This window comes from Malaclemys terrapin, chromosome 4, assembly GCF_027887155.1.
Source record: "Malaclemys terrapin pileata isolate rMalTer1 chromosome 4, rMalTer1.hap1, whole genome shotgun sequence".
NCBI lineage: Eukaryota > Metazoa > Chordata > Testudines > Emydidae > Malaclemys > Malaclemys terrapin.
In genome coordinates, this window is record NC_071508.1 from 82113318 (window position 1) to 82132919 (window position 19602).

The following is a 19602-nucleotide window of genomic DNA, read 5'->3' on the forward strand; positions in this document are numbered from 1 at the left end:
AATGCAAACTGCTTCCTCGTATCTCAGCAACAAGCACCTTTCAATGAGCTGTCAACATTATAAGATCAGGACACCAGCAGCTATTCATGAGCCTTAAAACACCTTTCCCCTTCCAATGAATTTAGCTCATTCACATAGCAAGAAATTATAGGACTGCTGGAAGAAATCTGATTCACTACTGACAATTGATCTATGCCCATCAAGGGCTCGTTAAAGACATGTGTGGATTCTTAGAGATTGTCAACTCCACACCACCTTTGATGAGAGAAAGTTACCATCCACCTTAAAGCATACCACAATCTGGTCTATTTATATTTAACTTAGATTTCACAAACTACTGCTTGTTGATTGACCTCTCATTTTTTGAGCAAATTAACTTAGGTGTGTTTTGGAGGCAGCCTGCAGCTAGTTTCTATCACCAATATTCTGCATCCCTCCAACCTGGGTTTAAGGCCAAGTCAGAACCAAGGTAGCACTGAAGGATCATCACCTCCTGCCTGTAAACTGCAGAAAGTACTTGCTCTTATTTCTGGATCTCTCTGTGGCATTTCTATATAGATCATTCTATTGTCCAGGGGTGCTGGAACAATTTTTATAGTGGGGGTGCTGAGAGCCATTGGATCAAACTGTAAACCCTGTATATAATGGAAACCATTTCAAGCCAGGGGATTGCACGCCTAGTTCTAGCACCTATGCTACTGTCCTGCCTAAGTGACAGCAGGAATCCATTGTAAAGTGCTGAAATGGCTTCATTTCTTCCTTTCAAGACAACAGAGTGCGGTGATGGAAAACTGCTCTTTTATCTCTGGAGCACTCAGGAAGTCCCATAAAGATTGATTCTTTCCTCCATCCTTCTTAACCTAAACACAGAGTTGTTAAGGGAAATTATGATACATTGTTTTAAATGCCAGCAATATGCAGACAATCCCTAATTTTAAGTTTTCATTTTCCTTTTGACACAAATGGAATGCTTTTCTAGCCCCCTCACTGCCCGGCTGAGCAAGAGATGAGAGTTCTGTACTACCATGAATAGAAAAGAATCACAAAGCACTGAGTCAAGAGTTATTTATATTTGGAGCTTTCAAATGGATCCAACTGTTTATTGGTAACACTTCTACACCCTCAAGAGCAGTGTGAAGTGATGATTTGAAGTGCACATTCCAGACACAGAGTAGAAAATACATCTAAATGAATTTAACTAAAAAGGCTCCTGGAATTTTGGGGAAATGATTGGTAAAAGTACAGAACTGTATTTCCATTTTAGTTTCTAGGCTCTGTAAAATATAGATACTTCTGCTATCTCACAGGGTATCATGAAAGATTTATTCAGTGTTTGTGATGTGTTCAGCTACTACAGAGGTTCTGACTTTCATTTTTATAGCCATCTCAAAAATCAGTTTGAGGGGAGAAGTTGCAACTAATCATGTAATGGATAAAGATTACAACTCTGTGTAATGAATACAAATACCTAGGGATGCAAAGATTAGGGCAAAAAATTGACAGAGCCAGAATTAAGATGAATTGGGGCTAAGTGAAACAAGACAATACTGTGGAACACTGTTTTGTGTAATTGAAGTCTGTAAGGGATGATATTCTACAGAATAGTGATAAGTCCAACCCTTAAACCAACCTTAGTGGATTGCTAGCTATGCTGTGGCTTTCTGTGCCAAAGCATAGTATACCAACTCACTTCACAGGCATACGTGAGCCACCAGGGCTATGCTGAAATAAGGCAAAAACAATTACAGCCAGCTATTTCCAGCTGCTAATCTTTGGAGCCGAGTTGCAGATTGGATGAAGGCATTGCTCTTTCCCTTTTGCTTGTTCTCCATCCTCGCTCACACCTGCAGTTCAGAGTAAGAGCCTTCCGCCTCCACATCTATCAGTGATTGCCTTAATTCTTTTTCTTCTTTCTTTCTGAAGTACAGAACATAGAAACAGTGAGAGCAGCAGCACTGCCCATCAGAATGTGGAAATGTGTCATATTTGATTGGAAGTTTTAATCTTGCAATCTGCTATACCAAGAAAAATGTCAGCCTGTCATTTCTATATTGAATAACACCTCCATACTTATTTGAATATAACAATTCTACACCATATGCCTATGTATCTGCCTGTGAGTAAAACCTCTACAGCAGGGTTTTTCAAACAGGGGTCGCCGCTTGTGTAGGGAAAGCCCCTGGCGGGCCAGGCCGGTTTGTTTACCTGCCCCGTCCGCAGGTTCGTCTGATCGCGGCTCCTACTGGCCACGGATCGCTGCTCTGGGCCAATGGGAGCCGCTGGAAGCGGTGCGGGCTGAGGGACTTACTGGGGCTTTCCCTACACAAGCGGCGACCCCAGTTTGAGAAACCCTGCTCTACAGCAACCCCACTACTTGTGAATCTACCAGTACCTAACAATATTGGACCAGATGACTGTTATATTTTTTAGAACACAATGAATAATTTCTAATCTGTATATACACAAATTAATAAATTCTAAACAATTTCTCTTTTGTTTCTATCTTGACACCAAGGGCTGGTGTTAATAGCAGGAAGTGTGTGTGATGCTGGCAGACCAGGTGCCAGCTCATGCCAAGGACTTTAGGCCCCAACTGAACACTGATGAATGCATAGCTGGAAACCAGTCTGGCTCATCTGTGTGTTAGTATTATTAAAATAGTATTAAATTTATAAAAATGTGTCTAGACTTTATGAAATGACTGTAGGATGCCCCATGTATTTATCTCACTTAGAGATTTACAATGCATACCTTAAGATCATATTAACTATGGCCTGGTCCACAGTACAGAGCTAGGTCAATGCAAAGCAGCTTTTGTTGACCTAATTTTGTAAGTGTCTACATTAAATTTCACTCCTGCCGATGTAACTGCCCCACTATGCTGACTTAAGTCCAATTCCGCAAGAGGCATAGAGTCAATGTCGATGTAGTTAGGTCGACGCATTGTCACTGTAGACACTGCATTGCTTACATCAACTTTTATTGGCATTCAGAAACTGTCCCACAGTGCCCCATACTGACAGCACATTTGGTATAAGCACTCCTGGTGAGGATGCTCACTGCCAATATAAGGATCAGAGTGTAAACTCGCACCAGCGATGTAATTACTGTAGCAGCTATACCCTTATGTAAGTGAGGTCGACTTAATTTTGTAGCATAGACATGTCCAGTAACTCACCAAATAGGAAAGAAGCATTACATTAATGTAAAGTCCGGATTCCTACCAAAGATGCTAGGTCCTGAAAAAAGACTTTGTGGATTGCTGCTCCCCACCCCCACCTCCCCGTCCATGAAGAGAAGTGTACAAGGACCTGTCCCATGAACTTGAACTATTGGGGAAGGGAATAAAAATTCCTGACAAGAAGAAACTGGGTCAATTGGGTCTCTATGCCGCTTGGACTTTGAGAGGGCAAGATTTCTAAGCATAAGCTCGGGATTGTCAGTGCTTGGCCTGGTTAGCCATAAAGGACTTAAAGAATTTGCTTATGATAGAAGCTTCTACCATCCTTTGAACTTAAGACTATAACTCATTTGTGTATGTGTGTTTACCTGCTTTAACCTTGTAATAAATCCTTTAATGTATTATAGGATTGGCTTCAAGTGTTTTCTTGGGTGGAAGATCTAAGGTGCAATTGGCTTGGGATAAGTGACTGGTCCTTTGGGACTGGGAGTAACTTGAATATTATTGTGATTTTTGGTGTAAGGGCCCATGTATCACAAAGGCAGGCTTACCTGGCAACAGGGCCGGCTCCAGGCACCAGCCCACCAAGCTTGTGCTTGGGGTGGCACCTGGATGGGGGTGGCGCGGTGTTCTGGCTGCCGGGGAGAGCAGGGCTACGGCCGGGGCTCACCACCCTCCCCTGCCACGCTGGGGGGGAGGGGCGGCCAGAGGCTTTTTTGCCTGGGGCGGCAAAAAAGCCAGAGCCGGCCCTGCGTGTCAATATAGACCAAAGTACCCAAGTGGACTCTCTGTGACTCTGTGTTAAGGCTGTTACAGTGCTTGAGGAGTCCATACTTGGTTGCTGAAATCTAAGTATAGATCTCCCAGTCAGTTTGGGGTTTGTGCTCTGCTTCTTAAGTCTGCCTGAAGTTGCTACTCACACTCCAGAGCCGCTTCAAACAGCTTGAGAGTGTATAGTTCTTTTTCTTCTCTTTGGGGATGAAAGGGACTTACTTCAGGACAGTCCTGTTTTTGGTTGCCTGCTTCCTCACCCCAGTCCTCAAAAAGGTAAGAGCACATGAGGCTATAGGCATTAATCCCTCAGCAAGTAGACATCTGTCAAGGAAGCTTAGCTGATTAACTGATTTAGCAAAGGATCAGTGATTTGATGTATTGGTTCTTTGACAGCCAGGTTAGGCTCTCGCCCTTCCAGCTGACCTATGCGTGCTGTTACATAGCAATTGTAGCACTGCCGTCAATAAAAAACAGCCTGCCTGTTTCTCCCACATTTCTCTCCTGCCAAGAACATACAAATCTGGAGAGCAGAAGGTGCTGTTGACAGAGGGCAGCTCTGATGAATGAGGGGCTGAGTCAGTAATTAAAATGCATGCTTTGGCTGCAGAATGCTCTGCGAGTATCCAAGCGCTTTGTTATTAGGAGATTAACTGAAATTTATCTAATGTTGTGGCAAAGCTATCTACCTAACAATTTAGAAAACTTACACCAGTCCTGCAGGCCTGGTACATCTTAATAAGTGTAATAACATTACTCACACTTTATCAGCCATTAAGTTTCTGTGGGAAATGGTTCTCTGGCAACTTATATATATTTTTACATGTAAAGTCATTTTTATGGTATGAGATGTACCAAACATTGAAAGGAAAATACTTAGTATTGCTGTACAGGACCAGAGCATGCCTTAGGTCCTTTGTGTCTAGAACCATTAGGTGCTCACTCTTGCCATCTTTATCCTATATATATTTTAAAATTTTCAACAATATGCAATAAGCTCCATATTCTCAATTCTAAACGGTCAGAAATTATATTAAATAATAACATTCAATAAAATTACACATTCCCAGAAAGATATTAACAAATTAGAGGAAATTTAAGGAGGAGAACAAAAATGATCAGGTCTGAAGGAAGTGATTTAACCTTTCCTCCTAGAAGAGCAAAATGTGTATAATGTGACTAAGCAACATTTTACTCTTAAAATATTTGCAGATGGTTAATAGCAAAGATAAAATATTATTTTGAATTATTAGTATTCGCATTATTTAGTATGTTAATCTGCACCAGAGAGTTGTAAATCCTAGTATACCATTAGTGTGTTGTGTACTAACTGGATTTGTGGACACTGCTGGCACCTACTAAACCTTCCCTAGTGTATGTTCAGGTAGTCCTGTGAAGAATTACACTAACGTGCACTAGGGAGCTTTTCATACGTGCCAGCAGGGTCCACAAAGGCCAGTAAGTCCATGACCTGCTCCAAAATTTACACCCACTGGTGTGGATTAATGCACCATGTAGACAAGGCCTTAGCTGATCTAATAGGTCTTTCCATCTCTGTTTGCTATAATTGTATTAGACAAGTATTCTCTGAATTATTTTACAAAGTTAGGATAAATTCACAACCTGAATAAAGTGAAATCCTCCTACTAATGTATTAGCGCCCCTCTCTGACTCTGGGAATAGTAGAATAATACACATACTGGTCCCATGATTTTTTGCATTTACAACCCCTGGGTGTAGAAGGATCATGACACCAGCATACTAATTCCTGGATTCATATTTCCTACCTGGGTAAAATCATGCACAAGCCCACCAGGGCTGGGATCCATACTTTCTACTTCTGTGTGCAGAAGGATACACATACTAATTCCACTATTTTAAATGTTGAGTTTTAAAGTCACAATTTTCTTACCCATTATCTGCATGGTAATAGCAACCTTATCATTCATGTTTTCTATCTGAACTTCCACTTCATATGTCCCTGAGTGGTGCTGCTCAGCCTTTCGAATGAACAGGATAGTATCTGTGGTGCTGTTCCGAATTCCCACCTCTTTGGCGTCTAGTGTTTGACCATCTTTTGTCCAAGTGACTTTGGGTCTAGGTTTACCCTGTAGGAAGAAAAGAGCATGTTTATTCTCTGGACAACAACAGATTTGCTTTTTTCAGGGTCTTTTTTTTGGTCTAGAAAAATAGAAGAATTAATTTCAGATGCTGTACTGATAGATGAACGTATGATTCTTTGGCTGCTTCCCCATTTCCTGGGCCCCTCCAGAGATTTCTCTTCCATTCTCATGGATCAGTAGCACCATGTTCTGACTGGGCCATGGAGATATAATACCCCATTTTAACAAAAGTCATTCTGGGAACAAACACTGACAAAAGGCTGAAGTTACCTTCTCCCTTTAGATTCATTAGGAGAGCTAGCTATCTCAATGCCCCTTTTCTTTAGAGGATGAGGAAATTGAGAGCATGTGGAAGATGAACAACAGAAACCTCCATGTGCTTTCTGTTGAGGCTGTTACTCCAGCTACTGTTCCCCCCCGCCAGTCCCTGACTCCCATCTCCAGTTGCTCTCAAGGCCTTCCAGAAGCTCTTGCCCAGAACTACAGCATCCTTGGATCTAGAATTTTGGTAGTGCAGGACAAATCACAAACTGTTTGATATACTTCGCTCCAAACAGTCAGGCACAGTGGCTATGCCCATAAATGAAGACATTCTGGAGCCAATAAAAGATCTATAACTTACACATCCATTAATATCAGCCACTTCCAAGACAGCTGATATTTAGCCCCTCAAAAGTGCTTTGGGTGCTTTTTTTTTTTTTTTTTTTTTTTTTTAAATCCTACATTGGGGTTCTTATTGTTTCTGCAGTTTAAGAAATATCAAACAATTTGGCCCTCCAAAGTACATCTCTAGAAATAAAGATTCCAGGTGCCTAGAACTTCTGGGCAGGAACCCATATTTATTAGGCACATTACAATCCACAGTTCTACCAGGTTTGCTGGTTAACTGATTTATTCACCTGGGACAAACTGGTTGCCTCTTCTTGATCAGCTGCTCGAGGACACCAGAAATCAGTCAGTAAAAGACAGTCTCACAAGGACAGTTGGTGGTAAAGCACTCTGTCAAGCTGTCTGAAGTGGCTCACGAACTGTGTGCCAACCTCATGGCAGTCTGTCAAGAACCAGGGCACAAACCCCCAACTGGTTGTGTGTTCTATAATTAGATTTCACCAATGAAGTATGAGGTGTGAACTCCTCAAGCACTATACCAGACTTAACATGGAGTGAGACAGTTGTCTTAGGCACTGTGGTCTATCTTGCCACCCAGGGAAGCCTACTTTGTGATAGATGTTCCCGTACACCAAAAATCACATCAATAGTCAGGTTACTTCCAGTCTCAAAGGATCAGTCACTTACCCCAGGTCAATTGTACCTCAGATCTCAAACCAAAGACAATGCTTGTAGCCAATCCTATAATTAACTACAAATTTATTAACTAGGGGAAAAATGAGTTATTTACGAGGTTAAAGCAAGTATTCATACACATTAATGAATTACAGTCTTGGGTTTTAAAAGGTATAGAAGGTGCTGTAATATGCAACCTCTAGACGTCTTCTAGGGCTAACCCAAGCTAAACAGCTTGAGGATCACTTGCTTAAGTTTAGAAATACTGCCCTCTCCAAATTCCAAGCAGTATAGTGATGCAGTTCCTTCTGGTCAGGGATATTTATTCCCTTCCCCCAGAGTTCAATGTGTGATGGAATGAGGGTTTGTGCATGTCCTCTCTTCATGGGTGTGGGGGGAACAAAGTCTTTTGTTCACTGATGTTCCACAGTCGTTTCTCTGGTGCCCTGCCCAACAAAAGGCATGCGGAGATAACTCTAATGGTAAACTAATATTTCACACGTGGTAATGCTTCTCTCCTGATTGTGGGGTTTCCAGCTTCATAGCAAACACTTGTATATTTAGGATGACCAGATGTCCCGATTTTATAGGGACAGTCCCGATTTTGGGGTCTTATATAGGCTCCTATTACCCCTCCACCCCTGTCCCGATTTTTCACATTTGCGGTCTGGTCACCTTACGTATATTACCTTATAATGTGGGATACAGATATTATAAGTGATATTAGTGCATGCAGCAACTCACAAGCATTTCATAAAGTCCAAACACTAAACACATTCTTAGAAACTTAACATCTATTCTAAAAATGCTAACACACTGGTTTCCAGCTATGCATTTGGAAGTGTTCAGTGAGGCTTAAGGGTGTTGGCATGAGCTGGTACCTGGTCTGCCAACATCCCATACTCCTTTCAGGCAGCAGTGAATTCCTCTGACAAGCTGCTCTCTCATTTGCCATTGCAGTAACTATGGAAAGATTCTCTGAGTTACAGTCCTCCAGACTTCTCAAGATGCTGCAGAAGGACCATTGAGGAGTTGTGCTTTGAAAGTCCTGAGGTCTTTAAATCAAGATGATTCTCTGCTTCCTCTGAGAGACTCAAGAGCATCCTCTAGGTTTTCTTTGCCACTACAAAGAAGTTCTCTTTTAGATACAAGTACCTCCAGGCAAAGATCTGGCCAGAAACTATACACCTGCTGAGCCACCTGGAAAGTAACCATGCTATTCTAGGAATAGGATCTTTACTCTGTCCTCTGGATCATTAGCTGTTGCCAGAAGTAAGTTTGATGGTCAGGTTGAGAGCCTTGGACTAGACCATTTTACAGATCTCTTCCATTTTCTTCCCCATTTTGCAATGCCTTATTTCTTCTTGCCATAGAATAGAATCACCTCAGACCAGTGGATTCTCAACCTACAAGACGAGGTTTATTCATCCTATTCCAGTCCATAGCTGCTTCCCTCCCTCTCCATCCCATTTCAGGGACCCTTCTGAGGATAAATTTGAAAGAAAAAGTGGCCTCTTCCCTTCAACTGGGGGCCATAGAAGAAGTTTAAAACAACTTATATGAAAAAGGATTCTATTCCTGTTAGTTTCTCATTCTCAAAAGGAAGGGAGGATTAAGTCTTATCCTGGATTTTAGGCATTTGGTATACTTTTTTACTCATCTTAAGTTCTTACTGTCCATCCTCCTCTACCTACATCTGCAGGACTGGTTCACTGCTCTCAGTTTTAAGGACACATATTTCCACACTACCATCTATCTGTTTCATAGGAAGTATCTCCGTTTCATAGAATCAACAGTATCAATATTGGATCTTTCCATTTGGTCATATCACAGCTCCAAAGGTCTTCACCAAATGCTCAACAGTAATAACAATCCATTTCAGAAGAGTGGGAGTCCACATATATCCCTGGTGATTTAAGGCAAATCTTTTCAGGATGCTTCATCAGTTCAGGAAATTGTTCCAGTTTCTGGGACTCTGAGATTACCAAAATCAACACTCATGCTTACTGAAATATTGGAGTTCAGAGGCACAGCCTTAAATTCATATCTAGCCTGTGGATTAGCCTGAACGTCATCTCCAATACTCAAATATGCCCATAACAAGACAGGTAGGGCATGCAAAGGCTCCTGGATCATATGGCTTCATGCATCTATGTGACCTCTCTGCTCCCCCCCCTTCTTAGAGTTGGTAGGGCTACTCCCACCTTTTCAAGTTCTGTGTGTGTGTGTGTATATGTATATGTGTATATATATATATATATATATGTGTGTGTGTATATCCTAACTATATGTTCCATTCTATGCATCCGATGAAGTGGGCTGTAGCCCACGAAAGCTTATGCTCAAATAAATTTTAGTCTCTAAGGTGCCACAAGTACTCCTGTTCTTTTTAAAGGGGGACTGTGTTCCACCTTCACAAAGATAACATGGACAGTCAAGTAATTGGTTCATTAAAGTACTTTCATCTTTGTTCCAAAGGACAAACCAGAGATGGTATGCAAAGTGTCCCATTTCACTCACTAGTGCCGCAGAGGGAAGGGGTGCCAGTTGCCTTCACCCAAATGTGAAGTGTTTATCCAGGATACTTAAGGTACAAAGAATCCTCTCTACACCTAAAAGTTCTGGAGCTCAGAGCAATCCAGTTTAACTTGCAAATCTTTCTTTCCTCAGTTGAATTTTATCACTCTCAAGATCTTCGCATATAATACCGCTGCCATGGATTATGTTAACTGGCAAGGTGGGGACTTGTTTAAAGAAACTTATAACTTTAAGGAAAACAATTACCTTTTGGACTGAAACATCTCCTATTTATTATTTACCAAAACATTTAGGGCCAGGTCCTTGGCTGGTTTTTCAACCTGTTTGCAAAATGGAATAGCTCAAAGGGACTAGAGGGAGGCAATAGATCGGTCCCTAATTTTTTTCGGTAAAGAACAGCCATGAGAAATTTTAGTAGCTTTTTCTGAAAGTATACCTAGCTCAAAATAGAAACTTACTATGGAAGTGCTCTCAAAAATCTAACCTTGCAATTGCTGTCATTTTAGTATGGTTGTGTAGGCACTTTTATTATAACCCCTTATTTAAGATGCTATAGTGACTAATGAAATAGGGCAAATGTTTGCACTGTTGGTTTTCATATCCTGATACTCTTATTTATAGACTGTGAAAAGCATGAACCCATAGAAAGCATGTTCCTAATTCATATCCCAGAGGATTGGATTTCTGTAATGAGCAATATCTAATCTTGGAGGGAACAGTGAGAGGCAGAGTAGGTGAATGGCACACCAGAAGAGCCTCAGGGCCTTTACTGGAGGGAGACGGAAAAGTGATTTTTTTTTTTAACAATGTTTTTTAGATACTAGCATTCACAGATATATGATGGGCAGAAAGGCAGCTAAGGAATACCTTGAGTCCCCACTAATAGCACATAATACTCCTTCTAGAACCTGTCTAGTTAATTTTGGAAAGATTACGGTGCTCTATAAGAAAAGACATGGTCTACTAATTACTCGGCTTTTGCCCTTTTCTAGCATTTTTCATCTAAGGATTTCAGATTTCTTTACAAACGTTAATTCAGCCTCATAATACCCTTATAAGGTAGCTGAATTGTAGAATTCACATGTTACAGATGGGTAAGGCTGCAATTTTGTCACGGAAGTCGTGGATTCCATGACTTTCTGAAACCTCTATGACTTCCGCAGCTGCAGCAACTGGTGCGGCTGACCCCAGGGCCACCCGAGCAGCTGGCTCTGGGGACCGCCCAAGCAGTAGTAGTCCTGGAGGCAGCTGGAGCAGCGGCCCGGAGAGCGCCAGAGCAGGAGCGGTCCCAGAGGCGATTGGAGCAGCAGACCCCGGGGGTGGTCCTGGAGGCTTTTGGGAGAGCAGTCCCCGCTGGCCTCGGAGCAGCGAGCCAGCAGAGGCAGACAGCCCCCACTGCTGAAGCAGGCTTCCCACCTCCCCAGAGCAATGGGGCCTAAGAGCAGAGATTTAGTAATGGGTATTTATAGTAAAAGTTATAGACAGGTCACTGGCTGTGAGTTTTTGTTTGCCTGTGACCTGTCCATGACTTTTACTAAAAATATCCATGACTAAATCTTAGCCTTACAGATGGGTAAACAGAGGCCCATATAGAATAAGTGATTTTGACAAGGTCAGAGACTCGGTCACAGGAATAGAACACAGGATTCTGACTTCCAATGCGATCAGACAGTGCTCCTCAATTCCTGATTGTGTCTTCTATTCACAGAGGTTTAGCATTAATTCAAAGGCTTGTCTCTGTACTCCAAATCTCTTTTTGCATTTTGAAGACTGCAGTCTTCTCTGCTGAAGTGCCTCTTCTTTAGCAAGTACAGTCCTAATTTCTTTAGCCTGCCTGAAGAAGCTAAACCTCTCAATCTTTATTTGTATTTTCCTTTTGTTGTTTTTTGTTTGTTTAGAAAAGGTGATAAAAATTGGGTATTGTAGTCTAAATATGATAAGTTCCTCCAGAGCTTTTTACCTTAGTGAGAGCTATAGTTAAGGTTGCAAATCAGCTTCACTTACAACTTTATCAAGAATTCTTTTGAGTTGAAATTTTCCACTCTTGGTTTCAGACCAAAAAAAAATTTTTGTGGTTAAACTCCTTCAGCTGTTGAGAGTTATCACAGCAGCAAAATTATATCTTTTTTCAATTTAAAAAGGTTTTAAAGACTTAACAACAGTAACTCAACTTTGTCAGTAACAGTAACTCAAAATTGTCTGCCCTATAAAATGTTGCATTCTGTATGTGGCTAGACATAGGGAAAAAAATACTTTAGAAAGTTTAGGGGTGAGGGACTTGAGAAAAAACAATGGTAAGTATTTAATTTCATGATAGTGGTGTTAAGCATGCGGCTCAGACATAAGGCATAAACTCCGTATGTCTCAACTTCACACGATATATCACAGTTGCTCCAAATTTTTGACTTTCCACTGCTCATTGAATAGATACACCCCCATGCAGGGCTGGTGCTACCATTAGGGCAAACTAGGTTGTTGCCTATGGCGCCAAGATTTGGGGGCGCAAAAAAGCGGTGCCCCCAATTTTTTTTTTTTTTTTTTTTTTTTTTTTTTTTTAACAGAGTTCCTGGGCTGGGCTGACGGTGGCATGCTGACACGTGCGGCTCAGACTCCCTCTCCCAGCGCAGTGGCCACTCCACTTCTCCTGCCTCCCAGGCTTGCGGCGCCAATCAGCTGTTTGGCGCCACAAGCCTGGGAGGGGAGGAGAATTAGAGCGGGGGCGCTGTGCTCGGGGAGGAGGCGGAGCAGAGGTGAGCTGGGGTGAGGAGCTGCCGCACGGCTCCCTGGGGGGAGGGGGAGCTGCCGCCGGGGGGGGGGGGGGGGGGAGGACACAAGGTGGAAGTTTTGCGTGGGGCACGAAACTTCCTTGCACTGGCCCTACCCCCATGCATATATGCACCTTTGCATAATCTGGAAACCACAAGCTATAACACATGCACACTGTACTTTACATAGATTCCACTCATCTGTATATACAGTACTCCCACTTCCCATCCATCCCCAACATATGCACTTTATAAGTACTACATATACACATTCTCTAACTTACTGAAATGATATTTTGCATATCTCTAACTCATCCATCTGATGATTTCAAAATGCTTTACACCCTTAATGAATGAATCTCCACAAACACCCACCCCTGACACTAAAGGGGTTTCATTTTCTTCATTTTCTAGATGAGGAAAATGAGAAACATCAAATTATTTGCCCAAGATCACACAGAATGTCAGTGTCAAATCCAGCATGAATGATGACAATTATTTGTATGAAATAAACTTTTGATATTGAAATTTGTGTGGATTTTTTCTTTCCCTAAGATGTTTTTGAATACTTCTTTTTAAATTAAATGTAATTAACATGATTGATTTTTGTTGTCTTTTTCTTTAATATTTTGTCCTAAATGTGAAATGATACAATAATATTTTTATATTATTTATTACAACTGGAGCATGTAGTGAAAACTATAGGTAAGGTGGAATAAGCATTTACATTATAACCCCCCATTTTTAGTTGCTTGTCACTTTCCAAATTTTTCACATTTGCATTGAGAATTTGATTTTAAATGGTTCATTGGTTTTTCAGTAGGAGGAAAGAGGGAAACAATAATCTTAACCCATTGTTAATACCTCAGCAGCAGGGGGTAGAAATTTGAAGTTTGCCAAGCAAGTCCTTAAGGAAGTGTGATATTTTAATGTAATTTGGCCAGATTATTTATTTCTATTTAAATAATAAAAAAGATGCCTATACAAAGCTCTGGCACATAATTAATACTATCAAAAAGGATTATGGGGGTTAAAAATCTTACTTTAGATATGTGCCATTTTTTCTGATAAAGAGTGCAGTGCATGTGCATGCGTGTGAAATTTGGATTGTAGTAAAAGCCATCAAACTGAGGACATTAAATAACAGCACTGCCTCATTATATAATATCTTTAAATGTGCACTCACAACTTTTTAACTCTATTGCCTGGCATTATAGTACATCTTTAATTGCATGAGCATAAGCTGGTATCTTGTCTTACTCATTGTGCAGATTGTACAATGTATCGTGAATGACGCAGGGCAGGAACACTCAGTTTTAAATAACTTACCAGAACAAAAATGAACAGGAGGGACATACATAAAATTGTTTGTCAACAACAAAAAATCCTTTGTTAAAATATATTTAAACAATTGAATTTGAACTACCATATATATCTTAAATACATGAAGCCAGATCTGAATCATTGTTTTGGATCATTATTTTGATTCTCTCCATTAAATCATTGGACCCCTCCTTGCTTTTCACTGCTTGCTATCTGATCTGTGAACAGAGGACCAAAGTTTGCTCAGTTACACTGATATAAATTGGGAGTAAATCCATTGACTCCAGTGGATGTACTCTAGACTTACACTATTGTAAACAAACATAAGAACGGCCCTATGGGGTCAGACCAGGGTCCATCTAGCCCAGTATCCTGTCTTCCGACGGTGGCCAGTGCCAGATGCCCCAGAGGGAATGAACAGAACAGGTAATCATCAACTGATCCATCCCCCGTCGCTCATTCCCAGCTTCTGGCAAACAGAAGCTAGGGACACCATTCCTGCCCATCCTGGCTAATAGCCATTGATGGACCTATCCTCCATGAATTTATCTAGTTCTTTTTTGAATCCTGTTATGATCTTGGCCTTCACAACATTCTCCTGCAAGGAGTTCCACAGGTTGACTGTGCATTGTGTGAAGAAATACTTCCTTTTATTTGTTTAAAACCTGCTAACTATTAATTTCATTTGGTGACCCCTAGTTCTTGTGTTATGAGAAGTAGTAAACAACACTTCCTTATCTACTTTATACCAGTCATGATTTTTGTAGACCTCAGTCATATCTCCCCTTAGCCATCTCTTTTCCAAAGTGAAAAGTCCCAGTCTTATTTATCTCTCCTCATACGGAAGCTGTTCCATACCCCTAATCATTTTTGTTGCCCTTTTCTGAACCTTTTCCAATTCAAATATATCTTTTTTTGAGATGGGGCGACCACATCTGCACACAGTATTCAAGATGTGGGCATACCATGGATTTATAGAGGTAATGTGTCCTATTAGCTATCCCTTTCTTAATTATTCCCAGCATTCTGTTTGCTTTTTTGACTGCCGCTGCACATTGAGTGGATGTTTTCAGAGAACTATCCACAATGACTCCAAGATCTCTTTCTTGAGTGGTAACAGCTAATTTAGATCCCATCATTTTATATGTATAGTTGGGATTATGCGTTCCAATGTGCATTACTTTGCATTTATCAACATTAAATTTCATCTGCCATTTTGTTGCCCAATCACCCAGTTTTGAGAGATCCTTTTGTAGCTCTTCGCAGTCTGCCTGGGTCTTAACTATCTTTAGTAAGTTTGTATCATCTGCAAATTTTGCCACCTCACTGTTTACTCCTGTTTCCAGATCATTTATGAATATGTTGAATAAGACTGGTCCCAGAACAGACCCCTGGGAAACACCATTATTTACCTCTCTCCACTCTGAAAACTGACCATTTATACCTACCCTTTGTTTCCTGTCTTTTAACCATTTACCAATCCATGAGAACACCTTCCCTCTTATCCCGTGGCAGCTTACTTTGCATAAGGGCCTTTGGTGAGGGATCTTGTCAAAGGCTTTCTGAAAATCTAAGTACACTATATCCACTGGATCCCCTTGGTCCACATGCTTGTTGACCCCTTCAAAGAATTCTAGTCGATTGGTGAGGCATGATTTCCCTTTACTAGAACCATGTTGACTCTTCTTCAACAAATTATGTTAATCTGTATGTCTAACAATATTGTTCTTTATTATAGTTTCAACCAGTTTGCCCGGTACTGAAGTCAGGCTTACAGGCCTGTAATTGCTGGGGTCACCTCTGGAGTCCTTTTTAAAAATTGGCGTAACATTAACTATTATCCAGTCATATGGTACAGAAGCTGATTTAAATGATAGGTTACAGACTACAGTTAGTAGTTCTGCAATTTCACATTTGAGTTTCTTCAGAACTGTTGGGTGAACAAACTGAATTTGACCTAGTGTGAGGACTGGCCTAACTTGCTGATTATCTCAGCTTTATTTACTGTAAACTATCCAACCATATAAGACTACTGTCACATTTGATTCTAGGTTAAAGGTCACATGAGCCCATCATTTTAGGAATCAGTGGCCAGCCAGCAGGAGAGCTTGGGTAAGGAAAAAAATAATCTGTTAGATAAGCAACTAAAGAGAACCACATCAAAACTGAATCAATCACATACCTGGAAGGGAATCACAATATTGATTGTCTCTCCTACTTTCTTCACCAGAGTCTGCCGTAGATAGCGTGGCAGCCAGAATTTGGGACGTTCTGTCGATAACCAAAATATGACATCTGTCTTTATTTGAAATGTTAGGAAAATGAAGGAAAAACACCAAAGGAGACAGAATTTATACCTAACACTGGGAATCAATACAAAGTGCTTGTGAGCATGAGAAAATCAGAGTGAAGGCTACTTATACTGTTGGGGAAATTGATAGTTTCCTATACATAGTCATCTATAACAGCAACTCTTGCCCTTGTTTCTGCAGTTCTGCAGGATCAATTGCTAGCAGGACCGCTGCAGTTCCACTGCACGAAGGAAGATTCTGGAGATTTCTGTATAGTATATGCACCTCTTTGTGGCGCTCAGCTCCACTGGGTACCCATTTACATAGCAACAAGGGGGCAGGGCATGGGCAGGCTTGGCTGAGGGACTGGGAAACTGCTGCTGCACAGATCCTCCAATCCTCCACCCAACACTACATCAGTCACTGGGTTTGCATCGCTGTTGTGGATTCGCTGAACACCACCTCTGTGACCAGCGGTGGAAGGAGTGGCACTTCAGTACTCAGCATCAAGGGAGTAATCTGTGGCAGCTTACTTTTCCTTTACAAGTGGGAATCTTATTGCAAAGTGTATTCTGTCTTTTCAAATCTGGGCTCATTTAAGTTTTTCTTGCACTCTGTCTTACCTTTTCTCCTTCCCTCAACCATATCAGTTATCTATAGAATGAATTTGTAAGCCTGGATTTGGAGTACTTGTTCTCATATCTGTCTGGTTTTTGGATGCTTTGTAACTCTAGTTCATTACACTAGGTCATTTTATTGTTAGTGCGATTCTGGTAGGCATCTTGTGTGAGTTAAGAGTGAGGAATCTTCAGTTAACAGCTCTTAATATCGTTTGGACTGCAGTCAAATGAATTAGAACCTATTGCTATTGAGTGGTGGATAGGATGGTAACTAACGAAGTAGGACATGCAAGTGCAGATAACAGCTTTTATCCAGAGAGTCCTTGGCCTCAGTTTGCAGGAGTGTGAATGTTTGGCATTAACATACCAATCTATTTCCAGAATACTCCTTATAAATAAATAATTAAATAAATAAAGCGCCCCTTAGTCAGACTTTGCCACAACCATTTCAGGATGCAGAATGTAAACATTTTAAAAACTGAAATATGAATAAAAATATACTGACTATGGTCCAGATCCTGTTACCTCCCTTGTACGTTTCCAGAATCAACAAATTAATAGTTCAGAACCAACTTGAGAGAACAGTCTAGTATTAGAATATAGGCAGAGTTATACTCAAGCGAGAGAATGCCTGCGCTCTGTCCTCACTCTAAAGAAAGTGTTTACCCTACCAATCCCAGAATTTCCTCTCCCTTAAGAGAGACAAGCTTTCAAACTACACAGAGCTCTTCCTCAGGTCTGGGGAAGGTACTCGGAGAGTCGCAGCTAAATACAAGGCCAACAGATAGTTTAGCATAACTAGTTAGCACATATTCTAAGAGACCTTTCAAGGTGAAGTAGCCTGTTAACACCTCTGTATCATAGGATAAAAAGGAGGTTTAGTGGATTATAGATTGTTGTACTAAACCATATATTCAGTGTCTTGATTAAGACCATGATTTTTAGGGAAGGTCTACACTACAAACTTGCATTGGTGTGGCTGTACTGTTTGGTGACGATGCTCTAAGCTGATGGGAGAGAGCTCTCCTCTTTGCTTAATAACTCCACCTCCACGAGAGATGGTAGCTATGTTGGCGGGAAAAGCTCTCCCGCCGTCATAGGACTGTCTGCATTGGGGGTTAAGGTTGGTATAATTACATTGCTTAGGAGTGTGGATTTTTCACACCGCTGAATGACATAGTTATATTGAAGTAAGTGTGTAGCGTAGACCTGGCCATAGTGTCTAGCAACGTTAGGAATTTAAGCTCCCAGGCTCATCTTTTGAAAGTGTTGTGCAGGTTTCCTTTGAGGATGGGAGTGATAGGTCAGATGTAGAGTGATCACTTTGTGAAAAGTGTTCACCCACTGTGATATGGTGTTTTTGTCTTCTATCCTCTTCCTCTGTAAGTTCATTTGAGAGCACAGTGATTGTCTCATTTCACCCAGAGAGGTTGGAGGGTTGTTTGAAGACCAGGCTCGTCATCAGAACCAGGCTCCCCATAGACCAGGACACACCAACTCAAAGTAGCACCAGATCCTGCCAGAACAACAAAAGCAAAACCTGCGGACTTAGCTCCACTGCTACAATGATCAACACCCCTCACAACGCACCTTTTAAGATCCACTGGTCCTATAAATGCCTACCACAACATCCAGTGCACTAAATGTCCCAATAACAACTATGTGATTGAAACCAGACAATCACTATGTTCTCGAATGAAGTCACACAGGAAAAGTATAAAAGACAAAAACACTATATTAACTGTGGGTGAACACTTTCCACAAAAAGAACAGGAGTACTTGTGGCACCTTAGAGATTAACAAATTTATTAGAGCATAAGCTTTCGTGGACTACAGCCCACTTCTTGCATCCGAAGAAGTGGGCTGTAGTCCACGAAAGCTTATGCTCTAATAAATTTGTTAGTCTCTAAGGTGCCACAAGTACTCCTGTTCTTTTTGCGGATACAGACTAACACGGCTGCTACTCTGAAAACTTTCCACAAAGTGATCACTCTATTATCTGACCTATCAGTCCCCATCCTCAAAGGAAACATGCATGCTTTCAAAAGACAAACCTAGGAGCTTAAATTCCTAACTTTGCTAAACACTAAAAAATCATGGTCTTAATAAAGACACTGGATTTATGGCTTATTATAACAATCTGTTAACCCACTAACCCCCTTTTTGTCCTATTACTACTGGGATGTTAACGGGCCATTTCACCCTGAGGGTCCCTTAGTTTAGCATAAGTAGTTAGCACACATTCTATCTCTTCAACCTTGTATTTAGCTATGACGCTCTAAGTACCTTTCCCAGACCTAAGGAAGAGCTCTGTGTAGCTGGAAAGCTTGTCTCTCTCACCAACAGAAATTGGTCCAATAAAATATATTACCTCACCCACCTTGTCTCTCTAACATCCTGGGACCAACATGGCTACAACAACACTGCATAATTTCCATTAAAGGACATTATTAGAATTGTCCTAAAGGAAATAGATAAGTGATACTTGTTCACTCCAGATACTCACGCAGGATCTCTTGGATGGTAACAGGCTCTTTGGTTAGTGCTGGTTCGCTCTCACCAGCCAGGTTTATAGCCCTGACACGGAAGTAGAGTTTGTCCCCGGTGACCAGATCTTTAATGAGTGCAGATGTTCTCTCAGTTAGACCCTGAAGAGCTGGAACCCACTCCGTAGCTGCAAGTAAAGGGTTTCTGTTTTAAAATAAT

The 19602-nt window shown here is 41.2% G+C and overlaps 1 protein-coding gene across 1 annotated transcript in view; it reads right to left on the bottom strand.

Moving 5' to 3' along the window:
- The window catches only part of MYBPC3 (myosin binding protein C3), a 122407-nt gene that overhangs the window by 10792 nt on the left and 92013 nt on the right, over nucleotides 1-19602 (bottom strand). The window contains exons 26-28 of the mRNA XM_054026533.1: nucleotides 19403-19570; nucleotides 16168-16256; nucleotides 5865-6060 (exon numbers count right to left, since the gene is read on the bottom strand). Of these exons, the coding sequence (XP_053882508.1) occupies nucleotides 5865-6060; nucleotides 16168-16256; nucleotides 19403-19570 (453 nt within the window). The remainder of the gene's footprint in view (nucleotides 1-5864; nucleotides 6061-16167; nucleotides 16257-19402; nucleotides 19571-19602) is intronic.